The following is a 13421-nucleotide window of genomic DNA, read 5'->3' as shown; positions in this document are numbered from 1 at the left end:
GTAGCTTCTGATAATACTGATGCATATATTCTTTGTTATTTATATTAAAGGCACTCAGTAGAGAGTTGAGTTTTAATGAGCTATTTTAGTTTATCCTGTTTGAATTTTTATCAGTGACAAAATCATCAGAATGCCCAAGAGCTAACAAATGTTATTATGTGAATACCAACTAAACCTGTTGGAGGATTTGGCCATGATCTATCCAATAGTCCAATAAGCAAATTCTGATTTATATTTTGTAAAGTTGGTGTCTGATTGCTACAAACATATGAAGGGACTAGTTTTTTCCACCAACTAGTAGTATTCACTTTTTCTTAAAATAACGTATTTTACCTTGCAACATCTGAAAGGCAACCAGTCTTGTCCATTACCAGAAAGAAAACTATCTTATTAGTAGAGGATCCTGAATACGCTGCGAGAACTTTTTGCATCAAATCACTGTTTGGTAGATGCAGAATTAACCTCAGACGGATGTTGAGATTATCTCCCTTCAGCTTCCCCTGGGTTTTTCCTTTCTGACAACCCTCCCTTGCATAACCACCTACTCCACCAAGCAGGTTGCTAGCTGACTAGAGAAGGGTGGCTCACTGAGTGGATTGGATTCGGTCTTACAGTATTCAGAGTACAGTATCTGAAAATCTTTGTCTTGTTAATTTTGACCACTGATTATAGCCGAAATCACTACTTACACCAATAAAGTCCCTGAATCTCACTTCTTCTCAACTGGTGTGAAGGACATATGGAAAGAAGGGGGCAGAATAAGACAAAAAGTGCATTCTTTTTTTAAAAAAATGAATTGCCTTGACAAGTTAGGCACTTGAAAGCCGAGAGTGCCTCTTGCTCTAAAGCCAGAGATGCATGGGGCAACATTAGAACTATGCACTGTAATTTAATTAGCATGAATTTTGGATTGTCAAAATACGAAAAGAGAATCAAATATTAATTTAAGCAGATGTTCCCAGGTGTTCTCAGACAGCCAGAAACTTAGGCCACTTACATTTTTTAGGGCTCCCACGTATTAAAATAAAGAAATACCAAAACATGATTACAAAAATTGTAGGATGTTTTAAAATATTGTATATTTAACAAATTAATATCTTATACAAAAACACAACAAAATGTATGGGTTACTAGGAGTATAGGATTTGTATTAAGTATCAACTGGGCAGTAAAGATGTAGTGGCCCAATGCTGAAGCCAAGTTTAAAATTATGTCCTTAAAAACATTCCTATTTCCCCCCATATCCTATCAGTATATCGTGACCATGTGTATAACCTTATTTGGCGATAACGTCAAATGTTTTCCCCTCGTTCCTGGCAGCTCCTAGTAAACATCATTTCTTTAACCTAAATTTCTAGGAACCCAACTATCTAGGCTTCCTACCTAATGCCAGAGCTCTTATCTCCTAAAGAAGTGCATTTTTAAGATGGTGGTGAAGAGCCATTTGAGAATCTCGTGAAAGCTCTGGTTCCTAACTGCACCATCATCCCATTCTTCCCTCCTAAAAATGTACACATACAACAAAATTATGTGTATAACTGGGGGCTAGGTATTCCCTAAAATCCATCCAAATATAGGCTAAGGGCTCCAGGTTAGTAACTCCTCCTTTGAAAGGTTCTCTCCCCAGAATTTTATTATTTCTCCAAGAAGACAGGACTCCAACTGAAGAGTGTCAGAGAGCTCGGAAACAACGCGTTGATTTGATGGCGCTGGAGGGGAGGGCGGGAGGAACACCAGCATCAGCACCACTTGGCAAACAGGAAAGGCTCCGCTAGGGATAAATATACCCCAGGACCTGGTGCGTCGGCACCGACAGCCATCACGTAGGCCACGCCTCCGCGTTGCCTGGCAACAGAGCTGCGCCAGGTAGACGCCCTTGTTCTCCCCTCCCCCTCCCTGTGGGCGGTGGAAACCTCTAGGCCTGCGGCGGGGTCCTCTCCCGCCCCGAGGAGACGTCTGAATCTGGAGTCCTTCGCCAGACGCCTGAAGGAACAGCTCGTGAAGGTGGAGACTGACCATCATGCAGGTGGGAGACACGGCCACAGGGTGTCTGGGGCACCCAGTGGAGTCTCCGGCTGGGCCTGAGGCTGGGCACGAATAGGGAGGGGGGCCCATAGGGGTTGGATGCTAACGTTTGTTTTTGGTAAGAGCTAAAGTTGGCGTGCGTCTCAAGATTGGAGAGAAATCCAAATTAACTCTAGGAGAACGCCAGTTTTTCAACGCTCAAACTTGGGTATGTCGCTAGAGGAAGGTTAGGAGTTGTTTGGGATTACGTTTCACACTTGGATCCTGGAAATCTTACGGCTGCACTATTTCCCACATAAGAAATAGACCAGCAACTTTAGCTCAAGCCTAATTCAATTTAAGTATCCTGCCGCACTACTTTAAAAACACACACAAAACGATCAGAACAGAAACGCTGGTAGTTATATCTCTCTTGAGAAAGACCAGTTGTCCCTGCAGTTTCTCCTACCTGACTGCAAAAGCTGTTACACTTCCACTTATTCCTCAAAAGGCTGCTCCTCTATCTAAAGCTTCCTTATTAACCAGAAGCTTGTGCTTTTGTCTGTTTATCAAAAGAGTAAAATTCTTACTTTCTGACTTACAGAAACAGCTTCTTCCCACCTGCCTCCCCAATTTAAAACCACTGCCATTTTTCTTGGTTTACATATTTTGGTATTCCTATATTGTGTAATTTATTAGGATATATGGGACATAAATTACGTATAATTTAGTGGATAGTCCTTTTGTGTTAATAATAGATTACTAGCAAATACATTTTATCTGGTGTATGACGACATTTCTATACACTATAGTGAATAATCTGAAAAGAAATTAAGAAAACAATTCTATGTATGATCGCATCAAAAAGAATAAAATACTTAGGAATGAATGTAACCAAGGATTTACCTTGTACACTGAAAACTACAAAACATTGCTGAAGTTAAAGAAGACATAAATAAGTAGAAAAACATCACACCTTTGTAGATTGGAAGACATTAAGATGTCAATACTTCCCAAAGTAATCTACAAATTCAATGTAATCCCTATCAAAATCCCAATGGCAGTTTTTATAAAAATAGAAAAACTCATGTTGTAATTCATATGAAATCTTAAGAGACCCAAAATAGCCAAAACATCTTTTTGACAAATGGTGTTGAAAAAACTGAATATCCACATGTAAAATAATAAATTGAACTCTTATCTCACATTACAAACAAATATTAATAGTAAGAGGATCAAAGACCTAGAAGTGAGAACTAAAACTATAAAACACTTGGAAGAAAACAGGGCAACATTCCCATGATATTGGATTGGCAACAATTTCTTGGATATGACACCAAAAACACAGGCAACAAAAGAAAAAAGTAGATAAATTAGACTTCATCAAAATTCAAACTTTTATTCATCAAAGGACACTATCAATACAATGAAATTGCAAACCAAGGAATGAAAATATTTTCAAATTATACATTTGATAAAAAATTAATATCCAGAGTACATAAAGAACTCCTAAAATGAAACACCAAATATACAAAAGTAAGCATAGAAGAAGAGTAAAAGGGATCAAATATATGGTGATGGAAGGAGAACTGACTCTGGATGGTGAACACACAATGTGATTTATAAATGATGTAATACAGAATTGTACACCTGAAATCTATGTAACTTTACTAACAGTTGTCACCCCAATAAACTTTAATTTAAAAAATTAAATTAAAAAAAGATGCTCCACATCTATGTCATCAGGCAAATGAAAATTAAAACAAGAGACCATTACCCATCTATTAGAATGGCCAAAATCTGGAACACTGACAATACCAAATGCTGGTGAGAATTTGGAAACAATAGAAACTCTCATTCATTGCTGGTGGGAATGCAAAATTGTACAGCTTTTGGAAGACAGTTCGGAGGTTTTTTATAAAACAACATATACTCTTATCATTTGATCCAGCATTCACACTCCTTGGTTTTTACCCAAAGGAGCTGAAAACTTAATGTCCACACAAAAACTTTCACATGGGTGTTTATAGCAGCTTTATTCATCATTGCTAAAACCTAGAAGCAACTAAGATGTCCTTCAGTAGGTGAATGTATAAACAAACTACGGTATATCCAGACAATAGATTATTATTCAGTGCTAAAAGGAAATGAGCTGTCAAGTCATGAAAAGACACGGAGGAACTTTAAGTGTATATTACTAACTGAAAGAAGCCAATCTGAGAAGGGTGCGTATTGTATGATCCCAACTAGATACCATTCTGGAAAAGGCAAAACTATGGGTACAATGAAAAGGTCAGCGGTTGCCAGGGTTGGGAAGGTGAGGGATGAATAGGTGAAGCACAGAGGACTTTTAGGGCAGTGAAAAATACTCTGTATGACATCATAATGATGGATACATGTCATCATGCATTTTTTCCAAACCCATAGAATGTACACCAAGAGTAAACCCTAATGTACACTGTGGACTTGGGGCGATTGCGATGTGTCAATGTAGGTTCATCAATTGTAACAAATATGTCATTCTGGTGGGAAATGTTTGTAAAGAGAGAGGTTTTGCATATGTAGGGGCATGAAACATATTGAAAATCTCTACCTTCTCAAGTTTGCTGTGAACCTGAAACTGCTTTAAAAATAAAATTCTAATAAAAAATTTGTTGCTGTTTTATTTTGGGTTTAAATGAGGAATTTGCTTTAAGGTATCATTTTGGCAGTAGACAGTGATAATGGGGGAGGCTGTGCATGTGTTGGGGCAGAAAGTACATGGGAAATCTCTGTACCTTCCCCTCAATTTTGCTGTGAACCTAAAACTGCCCTAAAAAATTAAGTCTTAATTTAAAATTTAAAATAAAACATAAAAAGTGGACAAAGAACTTAAATAGACATGTCTCCAAAGAAGATATACAAATGGCTATAATGCACATAAAAAGATGCTCCATATTGTTAATCATTAGAGAAATGTAAATCAAAACCACAATGAGATACCACATCCATTTGGATAACTTACCAAAAACGGAAAATGACAAGTGCTGGTGAGAATGTGGAGAAATTGGAACCCTTGTGCATTGCTGGTGGGATTGTAAAATGGTCCAAGTGCTGTGGAAAACATTAGGGCATTTCCTTAAAAAATTATGCATAGAATTGTCATATGATCCGGTAATTCCACTCCTAGATATATGCTCTAAAGAATTGAGAGCAGGATCTCAAACAGATATTTGTACACTTAAGTTCATAGCAGCATTATTCACATTATCCAGAATATGGAAACCACCCAAATGTCCATCAGTGGATGAATCAAACTATGGCATGAACATATTCAGTCTTAAAACTGAAGGAAATCCTGATACGTGCTTCAACATAGATGATTTTTGAAAACATTATGCCAAGTCACAAAATAAGTCAGTCACAAATGGACAAATATAGTTACATACCACATAATGACTTGCAATCAATGATGAACTGCATATACAATAGTGGTCTCTTAAGATTATAATGAAGCTGAATCCCCTGTAAGAACTGGAAAGATAACATGGTTCAGGACGAATTGTTTTTCTCTGATGGGAACAATATCTGTGGCGCCTGGCAATAGATTCCCTCTCACTCACAGCACATCAGTTTCGAGTGTTACATTCCAATCAGTCAGCCACTGACCTGTTTAAGCACAGAGGAGTCTGTCCCCCCAGTGCTACGTGTTCAGGGGTTGTCACAGTCCTCTCAGATCTAGCTTAATGGTCTTTAGATTACACTGCTATCAATTCTTTGTTCAAGAATTAAGATCCTGTACAAGGACACAAGGACAAAGGCCCACAGGAGCTACCTTAAGTATTAATGCCACGGCCACTTTAGTAAAAGCTTTCTGTGATAGTGTGGAGCCAGCCTGTCCCTGTACGTTGGAAATATTTTCAGGTTGTAATGATGTAAAGCACTGATATGTTTTATTTCTTCCATCAGTTCAATGCCAGAGAGAGTCCTTTGTGCCAGATAGGGTCAATGGAACCAAAAACAAATTTCCAAAGACAAGATACTGAGTCCTTAGTTCTACACCCTCTCAATGTTAAATGTTCTCTTTTTTTTTATTTTTATGAATACCACAAAGTTCCTTTATGCTCCAACATGAAGTAGCCAAAACCAACATGTCATTGCCATGACAATCCTGTGTTCTTTTATCTCTCCATCTTGATTTCTTATTCCTACTGTTCTCCAAGCCACCAATCACTCCCTCCTTACAATCACTATGATGGTAATCTACACCTTACCCAGACAGTTTCTCCTCAATATTTCCAATCAATTCAGCCAACATGCCTGTTCATGAAGCAGCACTGACAGCTTCAATGTTCTATTTCTGACCCTGTTGAAAGGAAGTGAGGAGGGCTTGTGGGGCAATGTTTATAAAGCCTACAGTACTGTCCAGTAATGTCCTGGGCCTTCACATTCACTCAGTCACTCATCCAGGGGAACTTCCAGTCCTGTAAGCTCCATTCATGATAAGTGCCATGTAAAGATGTGACATTTTTAAAATCTTACTCATATTTTTTACCATACCTTTTCTATGTTTAGATATTTGGATACACAAATACCATTGTGTTACAATTGCCTACAGTATTCAGTACAGTGATATGCTGTATAGGTTTGTGGCCTAAGAGCAACAGGCTATACCATGTAGCCTAGGTATGTAGTAGGCTAAACCACTTAGGTTTGTGTAAATGCATTCTATGATGTTCACACCATGATGAAATTGCCTAGTGGGGCATTTTTCAGAATGCATGACTATACGCTAGGCAAGATTCCTATATTTTATATAAAATAGTACAATATTAAATCTAGGTAGACTGGAATAAGTTAAAGATACCCACTGTAATTTCTAAAACAATAATGCAAAGATGTATACTTAAAAGCTGATTTCAAAAACAGGAATTCTGAAAATGAATTAATTAACCAAAAGAAGGCAAGAAAGGAAAAGAGGAACCTAAAGATAAATGAAACTAATAAAAAACAGAAAATAGTGTTCTAAATCTAATAAAAACAATTACATTAAATGTAAATGGGCTAAACACTTCAATTAAAAAGTAGAGAATGTCAGAGTAGGTAAAAAAGCAAGATGCAACTACACATATGTACTGATAAAAGAAAAACTTTAAATGGAAAGACACAGATGTGTTGTAAATAAAGGATTTATTTTTCTTATTTTTTTTAGAGAAGCAAAGATTTTATTAAAGTGAAAGTACAGCTCTCTTACAAGAGGGGGTACCCAACACTGGGATGCCCTGAAAATAAAGGATTTAAAAAGACATTCTTTAAATGGTACGTAGGAATAAGATAAACTATATTAGTACCAAACAAAATAGGCACTAACATGAGGATTACTAATAAAAAGGACCATTGATAATGATAGAAGGAGAAATTCATCAGGAAGATATCACAAATATAACTATTTGCATAATAATGAAGCTTCAAACACATAAAACAGAAACGGACAGAATTCAAGGGAACCATAGGCAAATTCACAATCATAATTTGATACTTTAACACCCCTTTTAAACTAGTGCTTGATAAAACAAGATACAATAATTGCTAACAAAATAGAAGATATTAATAAATCTGTCAGCCATTCATTGATTTACAGAGAAATATACCCATCAGTGGCAGAGAGCACATTCTTTTCAAGCATGCATGGAACATTCACTAAAATACACCACATGCTGTGTCATAAAACAAGCCAATACATTTTAAAAATTAAAATCTTAATATTTTTTGACCAAGCAGAATTAAATTAGGAAAGCCCAAATTATTTGCAAATTAAACAGTATCCTTCAAAACAATAAAAATGTCAGGAAAATATCACAAGTGAGACTAGAAATTTTTTATTTATATGATAATAAAAATACATCATACTAAAATTTGTAAGATGCAGCTAAAGAATTTGTTAAAGGGAAATTTATAGCTAAGGGTTGTATTAGAAAAGAAAGGTTTGTAGTCACTCATCTAAGCTTCAACCTTAAAGGAAAAAAAAGATGAACAAAATACAATAGAGAACAGCGTCTTTTTAAATGTTCGTATTACCTGTCAAGAGTCCCTCTTTATGATTTTTATTTTAATATTGGTTTTGTGCCTTCTCACTTTTTTTTAAATCAAACTTGGCACTTTTTAATCAATTTTATTAGACTTCCCTAAGAACTAATTGGGGTCTTGTTAATCTTTTCTATTATATATATTCATTTTTCATTTCTTTAATTTCTACTTTCACCCTTATTATTTCCTTACCTCTGTCTTTGGCTTATTTTGATGTTCTTTTCCAACTATTTAGGTTGGAGGCTTATATCTTAATTTTGAAGCCTTTTTCATTTTCTAGTATGTTAAATTAAGGATATAAAATTCCTTTTATGAACTGTTTAATTGTACCCACATATCTTTGATATGTGGCTTTATTGTCATTCAATTTCTAATGTTTAATTCCCATTGTGATTTCTTCTTTGACCCATGGGTTATTTAGAAGTTTTCTTTCTTAAATTCCAAATATATGATGATCTCCTAGTCATTATTTTCTTATTGATTTCTGCTTTGGTCACTGTGCTCAGATTTGTGGGCCTTTATTCAATTTCTCAGCCTCTTGATCTCTTCCAGAATTGGCAGTTGATCCAAGGGGAATGGACCCAAATGTAGAGCTCCTTTCTCTGGGTCTCCTTTTCATCCAGGATCTTCTCCCCATAATTTTCTTCACTGCCTTGTTGATTTTCCAATGCCTCAAATAGATTTTCATCTACTTTGTCCAGTTTTACTAGCTGTTCTCATCAAGAGGATTGATCCAAATTGTCTAGTCTGCCATCACCAAGTACAGAACTCCTGCTGATGGTGATTTGTTTTCTTAATTGTTATAAGACATATAGAAAGAAGGGGGAGTCGAGGATCTCATGGATAGAGAGATCAGTAAAAGACCCAGCAGCGATTGAAAAACAAAACTTTGGCCAGAGAATAAAATGAAGAGGAAAAATAAGATGATACTTGTATTAGTTATTCATTGTTGTATAAAAAATTAGCACAGACTTAGTGGCTTAAAACAATACATTTATTATCTAAGAGTTTATATGAGTCAAGGGTCTAGTCATTGCTTTGCTGGTCCCTCTTCTTCAGAGTCTCCCACAAAGTTGCAATCAAAATGTTAGCCTGGATCTCATTTGAAGGTACAACAGAAGAAGGATACATTTCTAAATACACTTACATGGCGCTTGGCAGAATTCAGTTGTTTGGGGGCTAGATGACTGAAGAGTTCATTTCCTAGCTAATTATTGGCCACATTTTCCTTGTCATATAGTTCTCTTAGGGCACCTCCAATAGGAAAGCTTGCTTCATCAAAGACAGCAAGTGAGAGAGAGTGCTGGCAAGATGGAAGTTACAATCTTATGGAATTCAATCACAGAAATGGTATTTCTTCACCTTTGCCATATTCTATTGGTTAAAAGCATGTCACAGTTCCCACCCATAATCAAAGAGAGGGGATTATGCAGGGATGTGAATACCAAAAGGTGGAGTTCAATCAAGACTATCTTATACTTTGTTGCCACAATATTCACTCATGTATATAATTAAGTTCTCCCTTCCTCTGGAAACATCAGAGAAAATTTTGGACAGCAGACTAGAAAAACAATAGTTAATCTTCGACAACTTGTGGAAAAGTAGCAAGAAAATATCAAAGCCTAAGTAATAAGGAAAATAAGGCTAATTTTCATACAAAGAAATTATGATTAGCTACAAATTGAATTATAAAAAGATTCCTAGACTCTTCTAAAATTTAACCTGGGAATGAGTCCCATGAAGCTATATAGCTTAAAAGAGAAGAAAGTTCACCTGGAGGTCTTGAATCCTTACGTAGAAATAGAAACAAAACAGTATTTCTTCATAATGTGCGTTGCTTTCACCTACTGTGGTTATCGGAATTTTCCATGATTTACGATTTTATTTACTTCATTAATATTTGATATGTGTTCTAAATTATTATTTTTTTAAATAAACATCTCATTGTAACTTTGAGGATAGAGGATGTGTTTTGTTTATCAAAGTATATGGTCCCATTAGTTCTGGGAAATGGGGGGGAAAGTAAACCACTTTGTTCTATTCTTTGAAACTGATTATCTAGTTATCTGAAGAATTCATGAACAATTGCATAGTTGGAAATGCTTCATATGAATTTTATACTTATATATTAAAATGCACAACTATGTTAATAGATTTTTAATTTTTTTACATAGGACCCAAATGAAGATACAGAATGGAATGACATTTTAAGAGATTTTGGCATTCTTCCTCCAAAAGAAGAGCCAAAAGATGAAATAGAAGAAATGGTTTTACGTTTACAGAAAGAAGCAATGGGTATAGTTGTGCGTTTGGTGGGCTGGATGAAGGGGTTAGTGCAGTTATGATAGTAAGAGTGTATTTCATGAACTTAGAGAGAGCGAAGACATTAGAAATCATTTAATATAAGTCCCAGCCCTGCTTTTAAAGTTAGGGTGCTGACACCTAAAATTTCTAATTCATGTGGTGAAAGTTACAGGCTAGTTAATAATAGAGCTGAAATGTCCTGTTATCTAACCTAGTGAGCTTTTTTCCCTCTACCTTGTGATTGCCTTGTGATTTTGATCATTCTATATAGTACGTATTATTTGTCAAGATTTCCATGTTCTTGGGAAAATATAAAATTTTGAGGTCCAATTGATTTTCATATCAACTTTTAAATGTAGCCTGGTAGTTCTGAGAACTCTGAGGAAATAATAACACTTTAAACAAACCTGAAGCAGTCAGCCATAAAATAGCTTTATATACTGCAGATACTATAACGTTAAAGATATTCTTGATCTCCATTTATCTAACATATTGTTTTTTCTGGATGTGTGACTATAAAGTAAAATTAATTTTTAAATAATTCAATTATCTACAATTTATTTTGTTTTAGTTAAACCATATGAAAAGATGACTCTTGCACAATTGAAGGAAGCCGAAGATGAATTTGATGATGAAGATATGAGAGCTATTGAAACATACAGGTACAGTGATTCAGTTGGGTAATTTATGAGTTTTGGAGTGAACAAGTATTGTAAGAATTAAACTATGAAAAAAGACCTACTTTGTCTACAGAATGGATTAAAAAAAGAGCAAAACTAATTTTAAAGTAACAGTTTAAAACTAACTCACTTTCTAGAAGATGAAATTTTTTCCTGAAGTTTTTTGCCTTTGCTTAAATTAAAAACTATCCAATAGTGTACTGCAGAACGTCATCAAGTTACATATAAGTAAAGTGGAAAATACCAATAAATGGCCAATAAAAAGAGGGCCATGATTTTTCTTCTAGCATGAGGTCTGTCAAAGGTTTCTGTTGTTTAATAATTATTTACCAGTCATAAATTATTTCAGAAATTAGAATAGGTTCATGTATTTCCTGACTTATCCTGATATGAAAACCAGACAAAGAAATTGCAAAACAGTATGCTATAGAAAAAGATCTCTTATGAATATAGGCACAAAATTTTAAACAAAATATTAGCAAATGAAGTCCATCAATTTAGAAAAAGAATAATACACCCTAAAGAAGTGGGATTTGTCCCAGGAATGCAAGGTTGCTGTCTAACAAGAATTCTATATCTGACAAACTATGCTACAAGAATGAAGGAGAAATTAAAATATTCTTAGGTAAAAGCTAAGTGAGTTTGTTACTACTATAATCGCCCTAAAAATTAGCTGTAGGAATCCTTCAGGCTGAAATTAAAGGGCACAAGACCTTAACAGAAAGCCATATGAAGAAATAAATAACATAAGTAAAGATAACTACATAGGTAAATATAAAAGCCAATATTACTGTGCTTTTGGTTTTTAACTCCTTTTTTCTTATATGATTTAAAAGGCAAAACATAAGAAAGTAATTATAAGTAGATGTTAATGGACACACAATATATAGCAATGTAGTCTGTAACAATAAAAATATAAAGAGGAAAAGATAGAGATGTATAAAGAGCAGAGTGTATGCTACTGAAACTAACTTGGTATTATTCACAGTAGGTCATTATACAATAATAATTTTAATCCTTAAGGTAACCACTAAAAGAATATAGAAAAGGAAAAAAGAAGGAAATCAAAATGGTACACTACAAAAATCAACTAAATACAAAAAGAAGCAGTGATAGAAGAATTGAAGAACAAAAAGCATATAAGAAATACAAAAAGTAGCTAAATGGCAGAGATCATTCCTTATCAGTAATTGCTTTGTTGTGTTGGTCCCAGACCACTGATATTGATACTATTGGCTTGGAATGCCTGGGGCACTCACCTGGGCCTGTATTACTCATACGTTGTGGCTGGAGCAGCTCTTGTGGTTCTTATTATGATTGCAGGATATCTTCATCAAGAAACCATTAGAGAACTTAGAGGAACAAAATTTATTACTCACAGGTCCTAGAGGATACACAACTCACTGAGGGCCACACAGACAGGTCATGGGGAGAGATAGAGATGATAGAGATAGTTAGAGATAGATAGATAGAGATAGAAAGATAGAGATAGAGAAGAGACAGAAATAGGGATGGGGCAGGAGAAAAAAAGAGAACACCTGTGGCTCAGCTTTTATTAGGGTCCAATGATGGGGTATCTAGGTTTCTAGAGTTTACTCATTATTGGCTTATTTAGAGCATAACAGATGGAATTAGAGCACAGGAAGGAGAAGCAGGGTCATTCAACTGGTCAGTTATCTAGGTTACCTAGAGATTTCTAAAAGAGGGAGTTTCATGAGTGAGGACAGCCTAACTCCTTATTTGATTGTTTTGCTAGTAGCTGTGTCATACAGCTGGCAATATATTTCTCAAGATGGATGTCTTTTGAAATGGATGCCTTAGAAATCAAAAGCTTAATGTCAGGCACTTACATTACCATTAAAAAGCACATTACATATTTTAAATGTAAATGGATTTTAAATTAATCTCCAATTAAAGGCAAAAATTGGCAGAATGAACAAAAACACAATCCAGATCCTAAAACCCAAAGCAATCTTGAGAAAGAACAAAGTCGGAGGACCCACACTTCCTGATTTCAAAACTTACTACAAGGCAACAGTAATCAAAACAGAGTGGTAGTGGCATAAGGATAGACGTATAGACCAATGAAATAGAATAGAGAGCCCAGAGACTTTCTCATATATAGTTAAATGGTTTAAACAGGGTGCCAAGAATATTCAGTGGGAAAGGGACAACCTTTTCAAAAAATGGTGCTAGGAAAACTGGATATCCACACACAGAAGAAGAAAGTTGGACTCCTAACTCACATCATATACAAAAATTAACTCAAAATATATCAAAGACCTAAGTATAAGACTAAAACTACAAACTCTTCAAAGAAAACATTGGGGGAAATGTCCATGACATTGGATTTAGCAATGATTTCTT

The 13421-nt window shown here is 35.2% G+C and overlaps 1 protein-coding gene across 2 annotated transcripts in view; it reads left to right on the top strand.

Annotated features, from left to right (window-relative positions):
- Nucleotides 1–24: 24 nt before the first annotated feature.
- Nucleotides 25–13421, top strand: part of PDCL2 (phosducin like 2) — a 33360-nt gene continuing 19963 nt past the window's right edge. For both annotated transcript variants that reach the window (XM_019740088.3, XM_019740087.3), the window contains exons 1-3: nt 25–2026; nt 10245–10365; nt 10946–11036. In XM_019740088.3, coding sequence (XP_019595647.3) covers nt 2021–2026; nt 10245–10365; nt 10946–11036 — 218 coding nt within the window. In that variant the 5' untranslated portion in view covers nt 25–2020. The remainder of the gene's footprint in view (nt 2027–10244; nt 10366–10945; nt 11037–13421) is intronic.

This window comes from Rhinolophus sinicus, chromosome 1 (genome assembly GCF_057876585.1).
Source record: "Rhinolophus sinicus isolate RSI-liver-muscle chromosome 1, RSI-T2T, whole genome shotgun sequence".
NCBI lineage: Eukaryota > Metazoa > Chordata > Mammalia > Chiroptera > Rhinolophidae > Rhinolophus > Rhinolophus sinicus.
Note: the sequence above shows the minus strand (reverse complement) of the source record. Positions and strands in the feature narration are given on the sequence as shown.